This window comes from Rhinolophus sinicus, chromosome 8, assembly GCF_057876585.1.
Source record: "Rhinolophus sinicus isolate RSI-liver-muscle chromosome 8, RSI-T2T, whole genome shotgun sequence".
NCBI classification, from domain to species: Eukaryota; Metazoa; Chordata; class Mammalia; order Chiroptera; family Rhinolophidae; genus Rhinolophus; species Rhinolophus sinicus.
Window position 1 is genome coordinate 31,705,481 of NC_142508.1, and position 26,069 is coordinate 31,731,549.

General features: G+C 48.6%; 1 protein-coding gene across 8 annotated transcripts; it reads right to left on the reverse strand.

Moving 5' to 3' along the window:
- Positions 1 to 533: 533 nt before the first annotated feature.
- ZNF274 (zinc finger protein 274) lies at positions 534 to 24,419 on the reverse strand. Of its 8 annotated transcripts, XR_012490394.2 has the most exons (9): positions 24,076 to 24,419; positions 23,603 to 23,675; positions 22,745 to 22,871; positions 21,904 to 21,999; positions 6,477 to 6,959; positions 3,492 to 3,592; positions 2,335 to 2,461; positions 2,033 to 2,199; positions 534 to 1,866 (listed from the first exon to the last, which is right to left on the reverse strand). XR_012490394.2 is itself a non-coding variant. In XM_074315510.2 (8 exons), the coding sequence occupies exons 2-8, from the start codon at positions 23,633 to 23,635 to the stop codon at positions 2,192 to 2,194; spliced, it is 975 nt and encodes a 324-aa protein (XP_074171611.1). In that variant the 5' UTR covers positions 23,636 to 23,675; positions 24,076 to 24,419; the 3' UTR covers positions 534 to 2,191. The 8 variants fall into 8 exon arrangements, 6 of the variants coding, with proteins under 6 accessions (XP_074171611.1, XP_074171608.1, XP_074171609.1 ...); XM_074315510.2 differs by having other exon boundaries at positions 534 to 2,199; XM_074315507.2 differs by lacking the exon at positions 2,033 to 2,199 and having other exon boundaries at positions 24,076 to 24,413.
- Positions 24,420 to 26,069: the final 1,650 nt, after the last annotated feature.

Here is a 26,069-nt window from a genome sequence, read left to right on the forward strand (position 1 = left end):
AGTACTTCTGACCTAGAGATTTAGAAAATGTTTTGAAATGCTATGTAGAACTCAAGAACAAAGGTGGAGTTGTGGATTGGGTTGTAGGCTGTGTGACCTGGAGAATTTTAATGTGACCTCGTGAAACATGGGCATCAAATACATACTCTTGTACTGCCAATGTCTTGTTGCTTAACTTGGTGATGGACGTCCAGTTAGGGTCATTCCCTCCCTCGTAGGGGAAGTGGAATGTGAAACCAATGAACGTGCCCAGGAGGCTGCCATGCTTGCCTGGGGTTTCCAGCCCCCCAGACCTCAATCGTTCCTCCAGGTTCCCATTCCCTGCATCTAGCTATATCTTGGTGACACCATAAGGAACAGAATGACACACTCATCTTGAGTCACTTGGAATCTTGGGCCAGAGGCACTGCGGCCTTGCACAGAATCTACTAGAACTGGTCTGACAATCTCCATCCTTTTGACGTTGCTGATTTTAGGTATCAAAACAGTAATGAAAAGATATTTCATTAAATAGGTAGGAAAATACACACGGATTCTATGACAGAAATATATAGTTTATTTAATCCATCTCGTCTTTTAGTACTCATCCATACGCATAAATACTTTACCACAAATATAAGTGCACACACTTTTTGGTACCTGGCATTTTACACTTACATTATAAGCATTTTTCACTAATAATCACTTTTAATGACCAAATGAACAAATTATAACAGCAAATCAACTGCAAAATTAAATGTTTTTTCAACTGTCAATATTCATGAGCAACAGCTCCCCACCAGTTTTCTTATCTGTGTGGCAGGACAGTGTCCTTGGCAGTCCTTTGGTCTTGAGAACACCATCAGTCAGTGCTTCTTTTCACATTCAGTTCTGAATCACAACCGGGCCAGTTCGCGTTACGATGCAGGATTGGGTAGAAAAGGCAGTGAGTGTCTCTTCAACAAGCCTGAGGGCTGTGAGGTAGGTGTTTCTTCCTGTATTTCATCCCACTGTGTGTCTTCTGATGCCCTATGAGGTGCGAGCTCTGGGTGAAGGCCTTGCCACACTTATTACACATGTAGGGGCGCTCCCCAGTGTGGGTCCTCTGATGCCTGACGAGATGGGAGCTCTGGCGGAAGGCTTTTCTGCAGATCTGACACTGGTAAGGCTTGGCCCCCGTGTGAGTCCTCAGGTGCTGGGAGATGGCGGAGCGATCATTGAAAGTCCTCCCACACTCGTGACATTTAAATGGCCTCTCTCCTGTGTGAATTCTCTGGTGCTGTGTGAGGGAGGAGCTCTGAATGAATGCCTTTCCACAGTGGTGACATACGTAGGGCTTCTCTCCTGTGTGGATTTTTTTATGTACAGAAAAGTATCTCGGGTTCCGGAACGTTTTACCACAAGCACTGCATCGGCAAACTTGGCTCCCCTTGTGAATTCTTGTAAATGTAACCTGTTGGGTGCTCTGGCTGAGGGTTCTTGCACAGCCGCTGCTTTCCGTAGCTTTTTCCCCTTTGCAGCTCTTCTGATGACTTTTTACACGGGACTTGTGTGTCACCTTTTTAACTTGTGAGCCACGCTTTCGCAAGCGTTTTCTAGGGAGGGTTTTCTGGTGTAAAACATGACTTGTGTGAAGACCAGTGTTTGCCTGGGATTTGTGGCCTTCACAGTGCTGCTTCTGAGGGCGGGTTTTCCCCTGAGTCAGCCCTGCTTGTTTCGGTGCCATGTCCGGTACTTCCAGGGCCCCACCCTGCAAGATGTTTCCTGAGGTAGAGGACTGGGCATCGGCCCTTGAGAATTCTTCCATTTTTAGGTTGCAGGTTGGTTCTTCCTCAGGAATGTCAGACTTTGCAGTTACCTGTTTGCTTTCCAGTGTAGTCTCCCACCCTGGAAGAAACCAAAAGTTGTGGATTCCGTAGGGAGAAAACACTAAAGTGGGTTGATAGTATGATATAATTAACTATTCAAAAGTTGGACATTTTTTCCCCAAGTACAGTCATGCAACCTGGGGAGAGACTGAAAAGCAGCAAAACAATACAGGGAGGACACTGACACTGGTGATCACGGGCTGGGGCGAGGGCTGGGAGTGATGTCCGAGCTCTCCGAGTTCCTGCTCTCATGCACCCTCAGGGTGGACAGCAAATCAGTCCCTTTAGTGGAACTGAGGCTGCCTCTGTCCATGCAACCACTCCTCCAGGTCCACAGTGCTGGTTCAAGGCCCTGGATGGGAACACAACTCTTGAGGGCATGCTCAGTCCTCATGCTGAGCGCAGAGAAGACACAAAGCCTGACTCAGGGCCCCCAGGGTGCCCCTGTCCTAAAAGTGTGGAGTGGCTTGCGTGGGCAAGGCCTTACCCACGGAGACCAGGTGTCCAAAGGTCTCTAGCATCACGTCATGGTACTCGGTTCTTTGTGTTGGGTCCAGCAGCCCCCACTCTTCCCTGCTGAAATCCACAGCCACGTCCAAAAAGGTCACTGGTTCCTGCAATGTCACACATTGTGTGACCGCTCAGAAGGGTCAGGGAGTTGTCCAAGGGGACAGAAGACAGGCTGGTTAGGACATTCGGACAGCTTGTTGTGTTGGGGTACCTCTGCTTTGGAGGTGTGCTAGAAATACTGACTGGGGCCATTAGAGGTCCAATGGGGCTCTTCTCACAAAACAAGTCTGTGGCCCAGTCTGGAGAAAGAGTCCCTACTTCACTAAGAGCTGCAAGTGCCGCAGGCACACTGCCTCCACCCGACCCACACCAGTATCCAGCTCACCTTTCCACACAACTCCCCATAGGAGATGGCCCTCCTGGGCACAGCCCCGCTCCATGTGGTGCATCAGGAGCTGCTTGGGGGTGGGGCAGTCACCCAGGTGGCCATTATCAGTACTTTCTAAGGAGCTGACCAGGACTCCAGGAGGAAGAGGCCTTCCTACCGTCCTTTGCTTGGATCGGAGAGGTATTTTGCCCACAAGGGGCAGAGCCACAAGACGGGCTGGAGAGAGCATCCTCCCATTACCCAGGAACCCCTGATACAGCCTTGCCAGAAGAGCCAGTATATGCACTCCTATGCCTGAGCCAGTTGTAAACCACTTGCAGCAGAAGCAGCCCTGACTAGTGCCACATACATACCATGGCTTGGTCATACCGAGCCTCAACAGTCCTGTTTTGTCCATGCCCCAGCTCTGGGTTACTTTGAAGGAAATTCCAAACTCTCAGTAATAAACAGCTAAGTGTTCATTTCTGAAGGATGAGGGTCTCTCTCGTTCTAACAAGATCCAGATGGGCCTGCTTGCTCCTGGCTGAGGCTGCCCCACCTCCAAATGTCTGTAAACACCATCCTGCCTCCAGATTTCTGGAGTCCCAGTCACTGCCCTTTCTTGTCTTCTAATGACGCCACGTGGCTGGAGGGCAGGCCTGCCTTTCAGGCTCAGAAGTTCTGAAAGGCACGGCCCTAGTGGCCTGAGGGATAGGCCTACCTCACAGGGGATACTGTGATCAGAGAGGGTGACACTCCCCACTCACCTCAGACAGTGCCTTTGCTGGCCAGGAGGTCTCATTCTCCTCCTTTTCCTTCCATTGAGCTGTGGTCTCCAGAGAGCAGGTAGGGTCCTGGGCGGTCGACACTGGGAGCACATGTCAATATAAGGGATCGGCTGAATGTGATCAACACAAGGCCAGCCCACGTCTCGGATGCACAAGGCCTGCACACACATCTCATCCTGCTGTGGCCCCCTCTCCTCACAAGGCCAGCTGCTCCACACAGCCTATGCCTAAATCTCCACACCTGGAGAGCTGACACCCACAGGGTACAGGTGCCCCGACTGCTGAGAACCCTGGACCCCGTCAGTCCTTCCTGAGGCAGCCACCTCATCTCCACACTTGCCTCAGCAGCTGGTCTCATACCTCCTCAGAGGAAAAGACCCCATTTCTGGCCTCCAAGTCTACCCCCTCTCCTGTCACTATGGGGGGCAAGGTGGGACTTGCCCTGGCCTCCAGGACCAACCCCACTCTCCAGGTACACCCATCCTGATGTGAATTTTACCAAGTCTGCTCCACCTCAGCAAACAGCCTTTCCTGGCCTCGCCCTCTCAACCCCGGTTCTTTCATGTCCGAGTTTCCTCACATGTCCCCACATGGTCCATGGGCTTCTATAATGATGACTCCACCCTCACTATTAAGGGGCACATGATGTGACCCAGGCTGGCCCACCAGTCTGTTGCTTCCCCCCGGCCACAATGACTGCATCAAAGATGAACACGGGGCCAACGAGAGCCAAAGAGGCTTTGTAGGAACATTTAAGAGATTCCATGTGGGGACGTCCCACATGGAGACAGCCTGCCTGTGGGTGAAGCCAGCAGAGGCTGGCAGCAGTGGGACACAGAGAGGACCAGTCCTACAGACACTATTAGAGCCCCCAGGTCCAGCCATTCCTGAAGCTAGACCACTCTGGGACTTTCTCAATACATTCTCCTTGTCCCTTGGACCATTCTGTGCAAGGCTTTGTGGTAGTCACACCCAAGAGTTCTAGCTGACATGCTGACCACAAACGCAGGATTCTCAGGGTTCTCTGGAAGGCTTCTTCTTGTTGTCCTCTGTAATGCTGACTTAATTCACCCCCAAGATGTCACACACAGGATGGACTTACTTTCACGAGCTCAACAATGGTTTCCTTGGCACCTGTATTAGTTTCCTATTGTTGCTGTTAACAAACTTCCACAACAGAGGCACAAAATAACACAAATTTGCTATGTTATGGAGCTCAGAAGTCTGACACAAGCCTCACAGGGCTAAAAGCAAGATGTTAGCAGGACTACCATGCTTCCCCGAAAATAAGACCTAACCGGAAAATAATCCCTAGCATGATTTTTCAGGATGACATCCCCTGAACATAAGCCCTAATGCGTCTTTTGGAGCAAAAATATAAGACTTGGTCTTATTTTCAGGGCAACATGGTATGTTGCTTTCAAAGGCTCTAGGATATTCCTTGCCTTTTCTGTTTGTAGAGGCTGCCTGAGATACTTGGTTCATGGCCCTTTCCTTGCATCTCTCCTGCTTCTGTCATCATGTCACATCTAACTCTGACCTTCCTGCCTACCTCTTATAAGGACCGCTGTGTTGACAGTGGACCCATCCAAACAGCCCAGGAAACTCTCCCCATCTCAAGATCCTTAACTTAATCTCACCTGCAAAGTCCCTTTTGCCAAACGAAATGACATAGTCACAGTTCAAGGGATTAGACGTGGACACATTTGGGGGCCATTATCCTGCTGACAGAAGCACCCAGACTCTGCATGAGAATCAGACTACTCCTGTTGCTGCCTGCCCCGTCCCTGCAACACTTGCTTCTGCCTGAAGCCCTATTCTATCAATCTGCCCTGCACCTTCCCCCTCAATCACAAAAGTCAATCAATTATTCATTCACTGAAAAACATCTTCAGGGAACCCAGATGCTGGGTGGGCAGTGGAGATTAGCAAAGAAGTGTCTGCTCCATGGAACTCAGCCTCACAGAAATCAAGCCTCATGGAGTCTGACTTCCAAATGCATCCCATACTCGTACTTGCCCAGCCCCCACTGCTGCCACCCCTCTCAGGGGGTATGGTCACAGCTCTGGATGGCGCATTTACTTCTAGTCTTGCCCCTGTCCTTGGCCCACCATCCACAGCATGTTGCGATCCTGCCACCTGTCCCTAGAACTCGGACCAGTTCCCACTACTTTAGACTCTTATTTCTCAAGGTCCCTGCCAGCCATGCCGTCTGCTCCCTTCTAGTACAGACCTACCCAATTTCTCTGATTCTTGAATATACCATTGCCATCTTGGGCCTTACAGGTAATGCTTCCCCTGCTTGGCACATCCTTCCTGTTCCATCCTGAGCTCCACTCCACACCAGCTACTTGGCTTCCACGGGCCCCACTGCCAACACCCTTAAGTTCCTCTCAAACCCACCACTGTCTCATACACATTTGTCAAATTCCCGTCTTTCCTGCTAGACCGAAGATTTGTTGAGCTTATGAGTCCATGAATCCTGTGTGTCTCGGTCACCACTTTATCCACAGCCTTCACCGAGTGTGTACATTAGAAGGCATCCCAGAAATATGCCTGTGTGACTGAAGTCAGGGTTTCTATTGGCTCGTGGTGGCAAGAATCCCAAAGGGATGAAAATGAAGCACTTTATTCATTAGCTTCCATCAGAAGCCTGTGGATGGAGGGCTAAAGAATGCTGTTATCCGGCTCCAGCCAAGGGTTTCAGTGGTGCTGAGGTGGGGCCCAAGACCTTCCATTTCCACAAAGGGGTCCAGGGATGAAGCCACTCTCACAGCCCTTGATCTTGGGGCCATGGCAGGTATGCCAGCGTGGAAGAGTCTGAAGCTCTGATTCAGGAACACATGGGGGAGGCAGATGCCCTTGGCATAGATGTAGTGGCCGTAATAATCCCTTCTCCATCCATCCTCCATGATGACCCCACAGCAGTGACCCTCTACCCCCCCACCCTTCCACTGCACTCACCTTCCTCCTCAGATATCCAGGTCACATCCTCTACCAGGGCCACTGCCTCCTGGCAGTCTTCTGGGTGCTGTGACTCCACCCACACCCGCAGTTGTCCGGGCAGAGCGCCCAGGAACTGTTCCAGCACCAGCAGTTCCAGCATCTGCTCCTTGGAGCGCACCTCAGGTTGCAGCCACTGACGGCACAGTGCGCGCAGCCGGGCCAGCGCCTCACGGGGACCTGCTGCCTCCTCAAAGCGGAACCCCCGGAATTTCTGGCGAGCACCCTCGGGGTCAGTTGGATGCCTACCCTGCCGCTGAGTGGGCTCCCTGAGGACCTCTGGGCTCAGGCCCTCATCTTCAGAATAGAGGGCCCGGATCTGGGCATTCCGAGAACGTGCTACCTCCTGGTTCAGTGTGAGAACTTCAACAACCTTGATCTTCATCAGGGGATCCCCAGCAGGAAGAGGACCCAGCTGAGGGTCCAACGGAGCCTCAGGACACCCTGTAAGTCAAAAGAAGAGCAAGACAAGATGACCAACAAGCACAGGAAAGGATGCTCAACATCATTAGCCACCTCGGAATGCAAACCACCTCACATAACAGGACGTAAAGAATGTGAACTAGGAAGGCTATTGTCAAAGAGCGACAGTAACAACTGTTGGTGAAGATATGGAAAAGCTGGAACCCTCATACACTGCTGGTAGGAACACAGAATGCTGCACCACCTTGCAAAATAGTCCGGTAGTTCCTCAAAAAAGTTAAACATAGAGTTATGTTATGACCCAGGAATTCTACACCTAAGTATATATCCAAGAGAATTGAAAATATATGTCAACACAAAAACCATGTACAAGAATGTTCACAGAAGCATTATTTACAATAGCCAAAAAGGGGAAACAAATGTTCCTCCAATGATGAATAGATGAACAAAATGGGGTCTACCCACAGAACGGGGAATATTATTTGACAATAAGAAGGAACAAAATACTAACACATGCTACAGCATGGACGAACCTTGACACGACGCTCAGTGAAAGAAGTCAGACGCAAAGGCCATACATTGTATGACTCCATTTACATTAAATGTTTAAAATAGATACATAAGAGACAGAAAGTAAATTAGTGGATTTTCAGGAGATTTAGGAATTGAGGGGGTTGGGGGCTGATGACTAATAGATACGTGGTTTCTTTCTGGGGTGATGAAATGTTCTGAAATTAGATCGTAGTGATAATTGCACAACCTTATGAATATAGTAAAAGCACCAAATCATACACTTTCAAAGGGTGAACTTTACAGTATGTAAATTCTCAATACAGCAAGAAAAAAAAAAACACAAGAGGAAATAGGGGTTGAGAAGAGACCTGGTGTTGTATATGCCTGTGGCCAAGAGGGGAACAGAACCTGATCCTGCCTCCGTGGGGGCCAAGAATGAGACTGTCTGGGATAAGCAGGGGCTCTGGGTCCTGGCATAAAGTCCACAAGAACATCCACTAAACAGAAAAACTCCAGGATGACCCTAAATGCAAAGAAGAGTGCACTAAGCAATAGGAAATAAGAAAGCTCTCTACAGCTCCAAATATATTTCTCATACATATCAGATCTTCATCCACAGTTCCTGGCTCACAGCTCCCAGTGTCTTGTTTTGTTAATGAGGTGACTTTTAGGAAGCACCTAGGAATGGGGGCTGGTTGCCAGGAGACCCAACCAACTACATATTTAGAGGGTTGGAACTTTCAGTCCCCCCACTCACCACCTCCCAGGAAGGAAGAAGGGCTGGAGATTGAATCAGTTACTAATAGCCGGTGATTTTATCAATCATGCCTATATAAGAGGCCTGTATGAAAACCCCAGGGGATGGGCTTAGGAGAGCTTCCCAGTTGGTGAACACATGGAGATACCGGGAGAGTGGTGTGTCTGGAGAGGGCATGGAAATTACGTGCCTCTTCCCACATACATTGTTCTGTGTACCTCTTCATCTGTTTCTGATTTATATCCTTTTACAGTGATCTAGCCAAGTAACACGTTTCTCTGACCTATTCTAGCAAATTAATTGAACCCAAGGAGGGGGTGTGGGAACCTCTGATTTATACCCAGTGGGGCAGAAGTGCAGGTAACAATGTGGACTTACGAACGGTATTCTGAGTTGGAGGGGGTCATTGGAACCGCCAATCTATATCCAGCTGGCCAGAAGCACAGAGCCTGGGCCGGCATCTGAAGAATGTGTCTTGTAGGACTAAACGCTTAATCTGTGGAATTTGATGCCATCTCTGGGTAGATAGCGTCAGGATTGAGTTGAGACCTTGCTGGTGTCTGAAAATTGTTGGTGTGGGAAAACGCTCCCTGCCCTACTATGGAACTGGATCTGGGAACCTAGTTTACAACGTTAATAACAATGAATGCTGGTTTACTCCCAATTAGATTTATAGTTTTATAAAAACAGAAATGGCATGCTGATGTCAAAAGCAAATCTGCACTTTGACCCTTGCTGTTGTGAGTGTAAGTGGTTAGCACAACTCTACCTGCAAAGGAACTTACAGCATGAACTCAAAGCCTTTGCATCGAATGCCCTTGGACTTTCATCAAGTTCCACCCATGGTCAGGGAGCTATCTGGAGAGGAAGACAGATGTAGAGACACCTAGCCAATGAATATTCAGAGAGACAAAAGCCAGACCACATGACAATGGAACTCTGTCCCACAACCTCTGTGGCAACAAGCCCAAACGGTTGGCTAATGACTCCGTTTCTCTTTTTTGCCTCCAGCTCATAACCTCCAATTAGAACCTTCCTATTTTCACTATAAATCGCCCCATTCCCTGCCTGCCTTACAGTCTCTACCAAACACAAGGGATGGTGGCTGAACCCCTTGCTACAGCGGGCTCTGGGTGTCCTTATTTGGGTGGGGTTCATTTCCACAACACCCACTTCCTGAGTGAGCAACGTATGCACAAGGACGGAGCAACACTGGAAAACACAGGTAGTGTTAAAACACGGTTCAGGAAAACTGTGAAAGATTCCCACGTAAGCATTAAAAATTACACTGGTTTTAGTGACTGTTAATGACATAGTGAAGTTCCTGCCATGTGAAGTAAAAAAAACGCAGGGCAGGAAATCATTAGTGAGGAGCACCTGCGGCTGCGTTAAAAAAGAAAAAAAAATCAAGAGCAGCAGCCACCTGACCACAATACGCCCGTACGTGTTCCTCGGTGTCTGTATCCTCAAGCACCCGCTGGCTCTGCCGTGGCGCGATTTTCAAACGGCTCTGGGAAGCTGGGCGTTCAGAACCAAGTAGCTCACGGCTGCTCCCGCCCGCCAGACGAGAGCAACGCCCCGCCTCTGGCCGGCTCAGAAGTGCGTCACGCGCCCAGCGACGGCGTACTACAACTCCCAGGAGCCTCCGCAGCGCGGACTTCCGGCGCCGCACGTTGAGGCTTAGGGTGTGGTCCAGACCCAGCCTAGTGAATTGCTGAGCGCTGGGCACCAGCAGCCTCAGCGCCTGTCACCTCCCTAGAGGGCCCCCACCCCACCCTCCGCGATGGAGCAGGTGGAGCTTCCGCGCACACCTCCCGGAACTGCAAGTCCCTCCCTTTGGGCCATGCGAGGTGCGCGAGCGCGGTCATTTTCCCCTAAAGCAACGAGCACGGGAATACTAATGCATTTTCGCCCCGCTTCCCCTCCTAAATTCTACCCCGGTTCCCGCAGGGCTTCCTGTCTTCCTTCCTCCTCCGGATGTCCCCACAAACCTGGCCTGTTCGTGATTTCCGGTGTTAATCGTTGCACAGACTTAATAGGTGTTGGAAACCGCTGGCGCGCGCGGGAACAGACTTGGCTCGGGGTGAGGACTCGCCCAGCGCAGGGTGGGGCCGCCCCAGGTTGGCCTTGGGCGTACCGGCTTGCAAAACAGGTCCTGAGCTAAGTTAGTAATTCTCAGCCATCGTCAGTCATTCCGACGTTTAAAGTGTCCTTTTTTCTTGGTAAGAATTATTACAGGCGTTTGATCTCCCATTTCCAACCTGTTCCCCCCAAATAAGCTTTTGAATTAGTTAAATTTGGGGGCCTGCCCTTCCTAACTCAATTTTATCTGCTGCTATCTTTAGTATTTAATTCCCTTCCTGTCCTTAGGACTTCTGGGGTTCCCCCCCCCATCCAAATACTTGATTTGAAATCATAGTTCATTTATTCTTTCAATTAAAGTTTTTAAGGCTTGAAATTCACCCATCTCAGGTAACTCGGGAAGCCAGGAAAAGGAATTAACCGGAGTCCCAGACGCCTGACAAGTCCCCGGATATGAATATGGGGTTATGTGGGGGCTCCCCAGCGGCTCCGTGCTGGACCACAGGCACCATTTTGAGTAATAATCTTGCATGACACTTGAAAACAATCTTAGTTCTCTGTATTGCTTCACTGCTTTCTAATTTCTAAACTTTTTGTACTCCTTGGTTAATCAGAGGGGTTTTTATTTAGTGCTTTCTCCCTTCAAATAACTGTTGTTCTTTTTATTCTAGTCCACTCCCTCTACCCCACTCCATTTCTAATTTACTAATTTCTCCTTTAATCTTGATCATGTATTTAGTTCCTCCTCTTATCCTTGGGGACACCAAGGTGGTTTCTCAAAATCTTGAATGCTCAAAATGTTAACTCTTACTGTTTTAAGTCATATAGCCTTTCTGGGTTTGGATGTCAGTAACTGCCAATCGTTATGGTGCAGACAGCCCAGGGGAGCTGCAACACAGCTCTCCCTGCTGTAGCAGCTCTTTAGGGCAACACAGGTTCTGCAGTCATCATAACGCGCCTACTGGGTGCTGTGCAGTAAATGAAATGTGCCACGAGCCTGGAAGCTGGTGGGTAAAAGTCATTCTAGGCACCTCAGTCCTCTAAAAACTCATCCTTTGGACCATTCCAAGCCCTCTAAGGTAGAAAATGGAAGCCCGTAAGTTTACCCGCTGGCAGTTAGAACAGGATCCTCACGTCACTGGGGCATAGCTGTGATTCACTGACCCACTCACCTGCCTGGGCTGCATAATCCCTATTAGCTGCAGCTCCAAGTACAGACGCTCCTTGACTTAAAACCTCACAAACACATCGTAAATTGAAAATATCGTTAATTCAAAAATGCATTTCATTGATTTAACCTACTGAACATTAGAGCTTAGCCTAGCCTACCTTAAATGCTCAGAACACATTAGCCTACAGCTGGGCAGTTATCTTGAGTTTCATATCAAGAGTTATTGCCTTCCAATTCTTAGCAGAAGCAGGAGAGATGGGCATTTTGTAGGCATAATGGGATGTGAAAATACAAAGCAACACTTTGGAGAATCGGTTGCTTACCCTCGTGACCGCATGCCTGACTGGGAGCTGCAGCTCGCTGCCAATGCCCAGCATCAAGAAAGAGTATCATACCACCTATCACTAGCCCAGGAAAAGATCAAAATTATAAATTTGGAGTACAGTTTCGTACCATCATAAAGTCGAAACATTTAAGTTGCGGACCACCTATACTGGCTTTCAACTCACCTGCTGAATGACCCTGGGGGAATTTGGGCAATGTAGTTCACTCACCTGCAACTCCTTATTTCTCTAGTGTCTTGTTACACAAATTCAACTTTTGGACGAGGTTTCCTAACTCTGTGATTAGATACCTAAATGCCAGGTACAGCACCTAGTGAAGGCTGATAGGAGCTGCTGTTTCCTTCTCTCGTGTTCCTTCTCTCTGCTGCTTCTCTTGAGGCTAAGCTTAGTCTCCCTCGGTGCTCAAGAGTTTCCTAGTGAATGCTGATCGACTATCGAAGTATACTGGGGCTACCAGTCCACAAATGGTAACTACGACAACCTTTTAAGAACTTGTAGTGGGTAGCGTCAGGAGGAGTGCTTCCCTCAGCTCCCCCATCCTCTTTCCTCTTTGTCCAGAGTGCCCCCAGCTCTATACCCACCCTCCTCCTCTCCCCATCACTCACTCCTCAGCTCTGCTGGGCACCCTGATGCACTGCCTTCTAAGTGTCACCCCCACGGGACTGCTGAGGCTGTCAGCTGGGTCTTGTGCATCGGAAACCCCAAAGCCAGGCCCAGGCAAAGTCTTCAAATAAATAACAGTAGCTGTCATTTCATGGAGGGCTCCCCAGGACCTGAGCTTCACACTACCAGTTCCCGTAAGCAGCAGCATCCAACCTTTAGACAAAGACAATCCATGCTGGGAGAGGCTAGGAACCCTGCTAAGGCTACATCTGGGGGAACACAGCGGTTAGGATCCAAGCCCTGTTCTTTTATTCCTGTTACACCAAAGGCACCCATAGCAACCATCTTACATTCCCTCAGACATACCCAAGTCTCTCCCAGAGGTCTTTGCAACATCTTCACCTGGTTCCCCTTCCCCATTCAGCTCTCACCTCAGAGCTATCTTCCTGCCCAGATCTAAACTAGTTTTGTCCTCCCACGCCTCCCCACTTCCCCCAGGACATCCCATTTCATTTCTCTTCATAGCACTGATTGCCATCTCAAAGTATCTGGTTCATTAATTTACTTAGTCACCTCCACCTTCTCAGAGCAGCAGTGCCCAGTGGAACTTTCTTCATTGAAGGAAGTGTTCTACATCTGTCCAACTTAGTAGCCATTAGGTGCAGGTGACCAATGAACATTTGAAAGATGGCCAATTCGACTAAGAACTGAACAATGTTCACTTTAGTCAGTTTAAATTTAATCAGCCACACATGCTAGTGGCTGCTCTGGAATGAATGGGGACCCAATGACACAGGGGCCTTACCACACTGTTCACCAGTGACCCAGCCCTACAACAGTACTTGGCAGTTTGAAGCAGCATTTGTTCACTCAACACAGCTTGTAAGTGCCTTGAAGGAATTTCTGTCAAATTCCAGGAAATCTCACCAGCACTGTAATTGTGTCCATGTATGGGGGCAGAGCCCCAGAAAGCAGTTTCCAGGCTCTCGGCCTCACATAGAAAGGTGTTGGCTCAGGTAGTAAATGGCCATCAACTGTGATTGGATGGCGATCAGCTGTGGCTAGTTGGCCGTCAGCTGTAACCAGTGAGCCATTGGCCACTAATATAACTGCTGTGGCTACGCTAGCAGAAAAATGGGGGCTAGCAAGAAGATGGTGGCTGAGCTAGCAAGAGCGGATTGCAGAGAGGCGGATGCTGCCAGAGAATACAGTGATATGACTCCCCTACTTATGGCTCCGTGGGTGTTCCTTGTTGGCCTCACCATGTCCTGTGTTCTCTTGTGGGGAGCGGGAGCAGAGACCCCCGCCGGACGCCCCCATGACAAATGGCGCAGCGAGCAGGGTCTCCCGCACGACACATGGTATAGTCGGCATGATGTGGTGCTGGCCAAGGCTGTCCGAAGGGCGGTGGAGCAGTTTGTGTGTATGAACACTCAGTCTCAGGAAGACTAGGAGGAGCAGCTGCTGGAGAGATGGAGCCCCGTGGAGAGGTGGAAAGATGTGGCCGGTTCCCCAACCAGCACAGGCCGGAGAAAGCAAAGGTCGTTGTGGCCCTGTGGGCTGGGAAGTGCTTGCTGAGGCAGTCTGGATGCAGGACTTGTAGTCCCAGAAGGAAAGGCTTGCTGAGTCCTCCATGGGCGATGAGGGTGAGGTCAAGGTCGTCCCTCATCCCCAGGACAGCCCTGACGAATGACTATGGACTATGGGGAATTGCCTTCCATCCCTAATTTAATGGACAGCTTGACTGTTTGTTTGGGAACATACCACCATGTGGTGGAACTGGTGGATGTTTGCTTTTGTGTCTTGACCGGCCACCATTGAGAATATGTAAGCACCTTGACTGTGAGCTGCTGTTGTTCCAGCACAGTGCCCTGAGAGCCCTGGCTAAGTCCAGGAAGTCTGGCTGTGCCCAGAGAGAGGCAGTGCCCTGAGTGCCCTGGCTGAGCCCAGAGAAAGTGGCAGTGATCTGAGACCCCTGGCTGAGCCTAGGAAGTCTGGCTGTGCCCAGAGAGAGTGGCGGTGCCCTGAGAAGCCTCGCTGTGTCCGGGGAGACTGGTGGTACTCTAAGAAGCCCAGTAAGTCTGGCTGTGCCCAGGACTGGTGGTGCCCTGAGAAACCCTGGCTGTGCCCAGAGAGCCTGGCTGTGTCCAGGATATTGCATTCACCTCCAGGCTCCTCGCACAGGGCCCCTTGCGGAAGACGCTTGTCGCGTAGATTGTGAGGCGAGAGCCTGTAGGGGTGGAGTGTGGGGGCAGAGCCCCAGAAAGCAGTTTCCAGGCTCTCGGCCTCACATAGAAAGGTGTTGGCTCAGGTAGTAAATGGCCATCAGCTGTGGCTAGTTGGCCGTCAGCTGTAACCAGTGAGCCATTGGCCACTAATATAACTGCTGTGGCTACGCTAGCAGAAAAATGGGGGCTAGCAAGAAGATGGTGGCTGAGCTAACAAGAGTGGATTGCAGAGGCGGATGCCACCAGAATATAGTGATATGACTCCCCTACTTATGGCTCCGTGGGTGTTCCTTGTTGGCCTCACCATGTCCTGCGTTCTCTTGTGGGGAGCGGGAGCAGAGACCCCGCCGGACGCCCCCCCATGACACCATGTATAAATTATTATGGGAGGGTTGCTGCTGCTCGAGTTCCCATCTACCTGGCAGCCTGAGCAGTGGCAGGGAGTGCAGGCCACCAGGTAAGACACCGAGTTTACACCCCCACCTGCTCCTTTCCAGACGGGCCAGGTTAGGGACTTGAATTCCTGCTTCCACAGGTAAAATGGCTCCAGCAGCAATAAAATGGCTGGGATGACTGTAGGACTTAAACAAGGGACTTCACATACTTCTAGACTTTGTAAGTTCTCAAAAGAAGTCAATACTTACACTTATACAAGTGTTCCATGTCCCACTAACTTGTAATAGAGCTGCTCATTCCTTAATAATTTACTCTTAGGTACCATTTCAAGAGTATTAGTAACAAAATCTTCCGTCTGTGTCAAATACTATTTCAGAAGATTAGTATTTTAAGGTTGCACTTATGAGGTACAAGTACTTCCTTTTCAATATTTTTCTCATTTTGTGCTTTGGTGAGAACAATGCTATGTATACTTTGCGGAAAAAAAACCTGTAAACATGCCAGCCTGTGTTCTGCTATCACTGAACTGTTCATGTTCCATGGAAACTTACCTTCTAACAAGCTGGAAAATATTCACTGCCCAGGTCCGTACTGAGATGCATCTGACTACTTTGTTCTAAAAAATTTAATTTTGACACTTTTCCAGAGATCTTTCTATCTTATTGTTAATTCCTAGACTCAATGAGTAATTACTGTGCACCTATGCTGTGTCAAGAACTGGTGACACAGCAGGAGGGAGATAGCTGTTTCCATTTTATGAACAGTTGGGGGCAGCACCTCTAAAAATGGAAAGTCACCTTTCGACCCAGTTTCCTTCTCAGTTGGCAATCACAGTCTATCAGTTTCTACATTCTCCGTCATAACCAATTGACATTCATATTTGTTTGTGTGTATATTTTTAAGGAAAACTGCTATGTGCATCTCTATATATGTAAGATATATGTTAAAAGATAAACACATGTTGGAGATTGTTTCACATAGTACGGAGAGCTGGCTCATTCTTTGTAACAGTTGTGCCAAGTACTGTAATGAAAACAACTATGTGTGTTGGTAAATATTTGTTTAGAGTCTTCCCCCCCAACCCCATGTAGATTTCTAGCTTGCCTCTATTTTATTAGCTTCAGGTATACAAAACATAATGATTAGACATTTACATCCCTCAAAAAGTATAACCCCACCAAGTCTACCACACCTCTTATTTCTATTTAATCAAAATTAGTTTTGCATTTTTCTATCCAGAAAAAATGGGCTCTTGGATTATTTTTCCCCCCTCCATTTGTTTCATTTATTCCTGCTCTGATCTTATCATTGTTCCTTTTTCCTTAGGACTTTTGGAGGTTCCCCCCCCCCCCCAAAGAATGCTTGAGTCAAATGATTATTATTAGTTCATTTGTTTTCCTTCCTATTCAATAGTTAAGGCATTTCAGGCATTGAAATTACCCTAGGTACTACATCTGCATACCAGGGAGCGTGGTCCCAAGATAGATGGATCAAGATTACATGGCTCCTAGAGAACAACTGTGTGGGTGGAAGGTGACAGCAAACATAAAATGTTTTTGAATAAAGACTGCACAGTATGTGACCACACTGTGCTAGGCTGGATTCCTGCTAAAGCATGTTTGATAGTCACTCAAGATTCTAAACTCTTGGCCTAGTCCTCAAGAATGTGAGCCTCTCAAAGTTTTTTGCAGCACTATCTCAAGATTTCCCTTTATTATCCCTTACTCACATTTCAAAGCCTGGCCTTGTCTTCAGAGTCTCTTTGAAGATGCCCTCTTCTCTCGCAATTTCTTCAACCACTTATTCACTCAAGTTTCCTGAGCTAGAGATTCAGTCATTGTCTTAGCAACTGGGGACATACTTGGGAAACTGAAATAAGGATGCTTGCTGTCACTCATGTGATTTCACATGTTCAGGTCAGATAACAAAATAAATTGGAAAAGAATACGGCCTATTTTACTCTATTTGTGTACTTATGTGATCTAAGTTTTACGTAGTTTGCCTTATGACTTATCTGATGTAAGAACAGGATCAAACATTCCATTTTTATTCAAAGAGGTTCTCTCCAGTGTAAAATTTTTTTTTGTTATTGTCATTTCTGTCAAATAAGGTAAGAGCTAAGGCTAATGATTTGCCTGCATAGCTTATATTGAGAGTCTGCTTTCATATGAGTCCTCTGATGCTGAGCACACTGAGGACTCCTACTGAAGGGCTTCATGACCGTGGGTTGTGACTCCTGAAGCCTTCCTAACACTGATTACATTCAGGGGCTCTCCAGTATGACTTGTGATGCTGAGTAAGAGAGCTATCCATGACACCTTTTCATGGCAGTCACATTCCCATGGTTTCAGAGTTCTCAGATACAATAATTTGGTGTAAGAACTTTTCCAAAGTCAACAACTGGAACATTTTTGATCCAGTATGAATTCTTCCAAGTCAGATTGAATCAGGCCAGAAGCCTTTTCTACTATGATCAGATTCCAGGGATTTCATCCTTGTTTTGAGTTCTCATGTTGAAACACTCATGAAAAGGACTTCTTCCATTCCAGATTTTTGCATGTTAGTCTCCTGTGTGATCCCTCTCTTAAAGAGAGCCAAGCTGAGCTGAAAACAGGATTTCTCACACTAAAAACATTCAGTCTTGTTCTTGAATGAACTATCCTTTCTTTGTACAAATTGATTGATTTCCTATTCCCCATGTTTGCTTTCCTATTCCCCATGTGAGTCCTCTCTCAGGCTACATAAAGGATGGAATCTAGAGGAGGATTTCCTTCTCTTCCTCCCAACAGAATTATCTCCTTCTTGTATGTTATTTTTTTTCTACTAATGTTGGTACTACTTTGAGAGTTGCCATGGTCATAGTTGTTGGGCTCAATTAAGCTCCTGCTTAATTTCTTGACAGGCTTTCCTACAATCATGACCTTCAAAATACTGTCTTCACGCCATTGCTATCCTAATGATTAAATAGATTATGTCTCAAGTTTTCTACCTGAACCACATGTATGGAAGTACTTTCCTGAAAGAACACTAAGTGATGGCTGAAGATTTGAGTGCTGTCAAGCATTTCTCCACATTCCTTATCTTCACAGCATCCTTCCAAATCAGTGCCTTCTTAAAGATGAATGCCATCTGTCTTAAGCGTTTACCCAGTTTCCTTTACTTCAGCTAATGCCAATGCTGCTGCTGTCACTATCATGGAGAGCCGAAGAGGCATGCAAACTGAGTTGTGTCAGAAACGCCCTGCTTTCCATTCAGCCCCAGTTCTCCGCCTGAAGCAGAGGCACAGCCACTCCAGTATGGGAAGAGAGACCATTGCAGGAGATGGCTGTCTCATGTAACACTCAAGCATACCATTCCAAATGCCTATGATTGCTGAGGTCCAGACAAGTGCATTCAGCTGGCTCCACAGCCTCTGCTCAGATGTTCCTTAGTCCCCTCTCATTCCTCATTAACAGAACAGGTCAGGACATGGGACAATCCCAATCTCCTGAATCTAGGTGGAAGTTATTAAGTTCTTTGTACTATTCATGTAAGTCTTTGCAAAATTATTTCAACATAACAAATAAAACAAAACCTCTATTTCCACCCTTCAAAAACTATGCCTTTGCCAGACTCCTCCATGTAACTCCCTAACACCAGAAATTCAGGGTTAGTAATTTTTCTTATTGCATTTTTAAAATGAGATATTGATACATAGAAAAAGAATTTATGTAGTAAATATGTAACAGTCACAGGAAATGCCTGGAAGCCTTCACCTCTTAGAGATTGTTGGCAGCTTTCTCTCTTTTGCCCTCTTGGTCAATAACTCACCTAGTCCCACTGAATCCACCTTTGAGTGGGGAGAAGTCTGCTACCACTCCCTCAGGTCAGGTATCATCACCTCTTCCCATTACCATGCCCGCTGCCTGCTTTCATCTGTGCCCTACCAGTGTTCTTTTTTCACAAGCACCCAGAATGAGCTGTGAAAAGCCACACCACACACCTGCTCAATGAAAATCAACTCCCCTTACGGTGGAAGCCCTATGTCCTCTTCCAAACTTAAGTTGCATACACCTCAGTGACCTCGTCCCCACCCACTGGGTGACTTTCTGTGCCCTGAATATGCTAAGCTTGTTCCATTCTCAGTCACACCAAACAATGTCTCCGTGCCTGGAAAATCTCTTCACCACCACGTTCACACATCTGCAGACTTCTTTTTCTTCAGGAATTGTTTTCAATCTCACCCCTGCAGTGTCCCCTGACCACATCATCTTGAGACATTTGCCACTGCTCCTGCTTTACACTACGCTCTTTTCCTTATCAGTGCTTGCCCCTACTTATCTGTGTTTAGACGGGAACAACAATGTAGCTTTCTGTAGGAGGTTGCCATCTATCAGACTACAAAGTCTACAGTGGCAGTGATTATGCTGGGTCTCTGGTTTACTACCAGCTTAATATAATGCATGGAACAAGAGACCATCCACAGAGATCTTCAAGGTTATTGAGGCACAAAAGAATGGAAGGCATGGAGGGAATACATCACACAAAGGACTCTGTGTGACAGAGCATAGATGAATCAGGCACCTGTCACCTCAGGCCTGTAAGAGTGTCCTGATAAACCTCCATGCACATGGTCTCATTCTGGAGCACCACCCTTGAATCTCCTGTCACCTGTCAAGTCAGCTCTCCCAAGATGTGCAAAACCACAGGCACCCAATGTCCCCATGGCAGCTACATTCAGGAAACTACTAGATCGTCCAGAAGTGCATGGCCAGAAGGTTTGCCCCCACAGGACATGGGACTTAAACTCCAGGGAGGATGAGACACACACCTGCCACAGCCAGAGGCATAAAGACTGGAAGGGACATTAAGAGGCTGGATCAAGGGAAGCAACCACACGGAAGAGAAACCATGGTAGGCAGGTGCAAAGCACTTGTGTTGCTGGAGACCTTCCAAGTGAGGCAGAGTTCAGTGACCTGTGCTAATGGTTTGAAGGGAGGTTTTCAACGTAGGGAATGAAAGGGATGAATTTGAATATGGAAAAAAACAGAAAGCATTAATGCTGAGCCATCAACTTGAAACATGAAGTCCAGAAAAAGAGTAAAAGAGTACGGGGACTGCAATCTATGTAGTGATGAACAGGAGAAGGTCGGCACCAAAGACGGGGTCAGGTTTAGGTTTCACAGCTGCATGCTACCATAAGCAGGTGATCCCAGTGCCACTTGCATTAAAGCACAAAGAACAAAGGTGAGGGAAAGCATCCAAAGTTTTGGAAGTACCAGCTGTGGTGAATGCATTCACGTGATTGCCCAAAAGTAGTAACAAAAAAATGCATACAATTGCCTCCTCCTTTATTCTTGCTATAAAATGAGGATACTGAGGACATTATGGAAAGATTTTGCAGCATGGCGGGTTCATCTGGAACAAGGCTGCAAGCCTATAAGAAGGATTAACCTAAGCAGTAACAGCAGCTACAAGAGCTGAACAATCCTTGCGAGGCTGGACACAGCAGTGGGGCAAGCACACCCCTTTGTGCCCTTGTGCCAAAACTTTACCAGACAGACCAATTGTGCATCAAGGAATTTCTAAACCCAATCAAACGTAATACGTATTCTAACAAGGATTTTTCTCAATGAACCCTGACAAACTGAGGCTAAGTATTCATCTGGCAAACTAGGTGGTTTACAACAGCTAGGAATATACACTTTTTAATAGTGAAAGGAACTACCATTTATCCAAATTTGTTAGAAAGCTACAGTAACTACAGCAATATGGGGTTTACTCTGAGACAGAGATCAAGGGAGGGGCCAAGTGGGAGGCCTGCACTTGATGATGGCTGAGGGAATTCAGTCCACGATCAAGACGTATTTCTAATAAGTGGAAGAACCTAGTCAGAAATGGGTTGACAGAACTTGTGCCCCACACCATATACATGAAGAAACACCAAATAAATGGAACAGCTAAACAGAAAACAAAAGAATACTACAATATAAGAGTATTTGTACAATCTGCTAATATATGATACAAAATCTAGAATAGGAATTAAGACAGGAATTTTAAATTCCTGAAATCATAAAACTTTATGGAGACTAAATAAAGATTAAAAAATAAATGCTGGTCTGGGATATTTGCAATATTAACATCCATAACATATATAGAATATATGAACTCACAAAAGAAAAAATGCAAATGGTCCATCATAAACTTATGAAAATATGTGTAATTATGTAAAAAAGTGAACTAAACTGACTTGTGATGGGGTTACAAACTGATAAACTCATCGTAAGTTGAAAATGTTAAGTTGAAAATGCATTTAATACACCTAACCTACCAACCATCATCATTGCTTAGCCTAGCAGACCTTAAACATGCTCAGAACACTTACATTAATTAGCCTACAGCTGGGCAAAATCATCTCACACAAAGCCTACTTGATAACAAAGTGTTGATATCTCATGTAATTTGTTGAATACTGTACTGAAAGGGAAAAACAGAATGGTTGCATGGGTACTAATTTTGTACCACTGTAAAGTTGAAACATTGTGAAGTTGGGGAAGTCTGTATTTATATACATGTAAAAAAAAAAAAAAGTCTGGCTAGAGACACTAGTTACTGGTGATTACACAAGGGGAGGGCAGTAGACAATGAGTGGAGCAAAGTGAGGGAGCCCCTATTGCCAACCTGCCACTGGCAATACGTTCACGTTCAACTAAGCCGTACACCCGACTCTGTGAGGTCAGAGAAAAACACAGTGCTTGACTCAGCCATGTCTGCAACCATTCATTACAGCACCCCCGGGCTTTCTCCTGTCCACCTTCTTTTCTAAGATACCAGTCCTAGACTAACCAATTGGCCCACTCCCTGCAAAGATTCCCATGTGCCTGGTTCTCACCTGAAAAGGTGTCTTGAAGAATTCCTCTCTCCACCGACCAGAGCTCTTCCTCCTCCTCTAACTGAGACACCACATCTGGCTTGGAAAGCTGATGTTCTGCCCAAGGGAAAAGAGACAGGGCTTTGGGGGGTCTGTGTTCGGGAAGAAATGCTTTCCTGCTGCGGCACATGCTGTCCCCTCCTAGGGCATTACTTCTGGTCTAGGGCATCCCCTTTGTCAGCTGCTTGCTTTCCTGGACTCCCTTGCTGGTAAAGGTGGCAGTGGGACCCAGTTCTGTCCAGTAAGACTCAAAGGGAAAGTCTGTCAGTGGGAGCCTTAGGGCTTTTTCTTTCTTGTTCTTTCACAGCTGTGAAAAGAACATTAGCCAGGGCTGTACCGTCCAGATTCCTTTCTGCTTTTAACATGGACGTGATACTGGATGCTGGGTGCCACAATAACACAGGTACTAATTTAAGAATGGAAAAGTTCACACTAACCACAGACAGATGGAATGGATCAGGGTCTATGATGACACTCCTGAGCCGTCGGACAAACAGCAGGTCCTCTGGAATTCTTGTTACAAAAACAGTAAGCATCCACTACTACCGCTGAAAACACCCCTGGCAGATCCACCTCCCTCGTATTCAAAGCCTCTGGGGATGGACTAGGTTAAGCTTTAGAAGTTGTATGTGAAGTTGCCCTTTTCCCATTGGTACAAAGTAAAGCCCTTTCTCGCAAGCGTCAGGGCCTTGACACTTGCACTCTGATCCCTGCAGCCCAAGCCCAAGCAGACACATACTTCAGTGGCACCACATTCGTGCTGCAAAGCGCAGCTCTTTATTGACATAGAGGCCAGCCTTACCCACTGAGACCAGGTTCCTGTAGTTCTCCAGCATCACCTCCCTGTACAGGGACTTGTGTTCAAGGTCCAGCAGTCCCCACTCTTCCGGGGTAAAACCCAGGGTCACATCTTCAAAGGTCACTGGTTCCTAAAACCCACAGGTTGCTGTTCAGCCAAGGCCCGTCCTCAACCACGCTGACAAGAGTGGGAAGCTGACTGAGCACACGAAGGCACAGTCTACAAGATGACCTGAGAGCATTCCAAGTGTCCCATCCTGTGTTCCTCCATTTGTCTGAACTTTAGCAAACCCAAGCTTGACCCTATCAGGCTACAAAAAGGAGGACACCACGAGGCTAAAGAAGGTTCTTCATTTTCTGAAAATTTCTCTATTTCTTATTAACCTGGGGATTCCAACACTGATGTCAGTGTGTATGCCTCCCACTAAGGGATTTGGTGAGCGGATTCAAACCCAAACCCTCATCCCCCTACCCACGCAGCTTCTACTTCCTGCACCTGTCAAGGATCCATCCTCCTTTTCTCCTAGTGACTGAGCTCATGTCACCTTCAGCTTTGATGCCAGAGTAACTGCTGAAATCTAAATATACCTCTGATCCCTGCTTAGCTCCGTCAATGCTTCCCCCCAGTTTGAAAGTTAGAACCCTACATAATCTGACCTCTACAATAACCACTTCCTTGGAAAGCTAAGCAACCTACGTTCCTCCGTCCATCAGGGTCTCTTAATGCCCAGCCAGTCCCTCTGCTTACCCCGAGGTGCCCTGAGGCCTGGGGGCTTCTCAGGGAGAGTCCTACCCCCTGGCGGCCACCCCCGCCCCCAGATCCAGAGGAACACTCAGAAACTCAAAAGAAGCCTCTACTCACACGGAACCAGGCCGCCGGAAGCCCGGAAGCCATACCTTCCTCCTCGACGTGTCTCGTGGGGGTGGGCAGAGTCCTGAGAAGATTGAATTTGGGAGGTGGGAGAGGCGTGAGGGCTACGCCGAAACGCCCCCTCTTTTGCCCTGAAGCGTCCCCATCAACTGAGAATGTCAAGTCCATCCCCACCTCGGAAAACGCCCTGATTGCGTTGTCTCCACCTACTCCCAGACACCTGGAGGGCAGGAGACCCCCGCCCATCTTCATCACCGAGAGGGAGTCGACTCCCGTCCTCGGTCCGCACACGCCCGGGAGGATCGGCCAGCCCCAAGCCTACGTCCACGCCAGGAGGGAGATGTCTTCCCCCTGGGCCCCTAGTTCCCGACCACACCTCCCCTTCTGACCCCTCGACTGGAGGACAGCAGGCAATGCCTGCTCCGCACAGCCCCCGACGGGCGCGAGTTTCGCGCCGCACTCACCCGCGCGCAGCGTACAATGGCGCCCGTAGGCCGGGGGCGAAATGCGTCACCGCGCCGGCCCGGACTACAATTCCCAGACACCCCCGTGGTGTGCCGCGCCGGGCCACTCCTAGGCAGCGGCCATCTTGTCAGGCCAGCTACGGGTGGCAGGCGAAGCTAGCGCGGACAGCAAAAGAGCCCTCGCCTCCGCGGTGCAGCTAGTCAGGCGGAGCCCTCAGGTGGAACACTCCATGTTGCAGGGGCCCAACACCTCCGTGGGCGGCGACGCAGGCCGGGAGACAGTCGTGACCAGCAGGGAGGGCGTCCCCCAATGGGGCAAACCGGAAGTTGGAGAAAGGGAAAGAGCGGGCAGAAGGGCGGGCCGGAACTGCTGAGTGGATTAAGAGTTAATTGGAGGGGCGGGACTGATTATTACATCCTTGGGGGAAGAAGGGCGGGCAGGGCCGGAAGTGTGTGTGTGTGTGTGTGTGTGTGTGTGTGTGGCAACTGCTACTCTTCTTTTTTATCATAGTTTTTTGTTTTGTTTTGTTTTAGATTTTATTGGGGAAGGGGAACAGGACTTCATTGGGGAACAGTGTGTACTTCCAGGACTTTTTTCCAAGTCAAGTTGTTGTCCTTTCAGTCTTAGTTGTGGAGGGCGCAGCTCAGCTCCAGGTCCAGTTGCTGTTTTCTAGTTGAAGGGGGCAGAGCCCACCATCCCTTGCGGAACTCCAGGAATTGAACTGACAACCTTGTGGTTGAGAGCCTGCTGGCCCATGTGGGAACCCGTCTGCCTTCGGAGTTAGGAGCAAGGAGCTCTAACCGCAAGAGCCACCGGGCCGGCCCCCCAACTGCTACACTTAACTCAGTGTAGAGGAGGTAGGAGCGGGAACATGGAGGGCTGGCCGACTATGGGAGATGGAGTTAAGGTCCACCAAGTTCCTGGGATTGGAGCAGGAGTGGGCGCGGCTAACATCTCTCAAGTTCCTCGAAGAGTGAGTGACAGGATAGACATAAGTGTGTGGGTGGTGGTGCTAAAAGTGCAATTATACTGTCGTGCGGGGCGTCCGGTGGGGTCTCTGGTCCCGCTCCCTACATAACGCAGGATATGGTGAGGCCAAAAAGGAACACCCACGGAGCCATAGGTATGGGAGTCATACCACTATATTCTTTCTGGCGGCACTATACTCTCACTGGAGGCTGGATCCACACTGTCCGCAAACCGCCATCCACGCTTGCCAGCCCAGCCGCCATCTTCGTGCTAGCCCCCATCCTTCTCTCTCCTCTCCTCTCCTCCATATCCGCAGCAGTTATATTGGCGGCTAATTGGCTAACTGGCTACAGCTGACGGCCAATCAGCCACAGCTGACGGCCATCTACTACCCGAGCCAGCACTCCTCCACGTGAGGACGAGAGCCTGTAAACTACTTTCTGGGGCTCTGCCCCCACACTCCACCCCTACAGGCTCTCGCCTCACAATCTACGCGACAAGCGTCTTCCGCGAGGGGCCCTGTGCGAGGAGCCTGGAGGTGAATGCAATATCCTGGACATAGCCAGGCTCTCTGGGCACAGCCAGGGTTTCTCAGGGCACCACCAGTGCTTCTGGGCACAGCCAGACTTCCTGGACTTCTTAGGGTACCACCTGTCTTCCCGGACACAGCCAGGGTTTCTCAGGGCACCACCAGTACTTCTGGGCACGGCCAGACTTCCTGGACTTCTTAGGGTACCACCTGTCTTCCCGGACACAGCCAGGGTTTCTCAGGGCACCACCAGTGCTTCTGGGCACGGCCAGACTTTCTGGACTTCTTGGGGTACCACCTGTCTTCCCGGACACAGCCAGGGTTTCTCAGGGCACCACCAGTACTTCTGGGCACGGCCAGACTTCCTGGGCTTCTTAGGGTACCACTAGTTTCCCCGGGCACAGCTAGGATTTCTCAGGGCACTGCCACTCTCTGGGCACAGCCACACTTCCTGGACACAGCCAGGGTTTCTCAGGGCACTGCCACTCTCTGTGG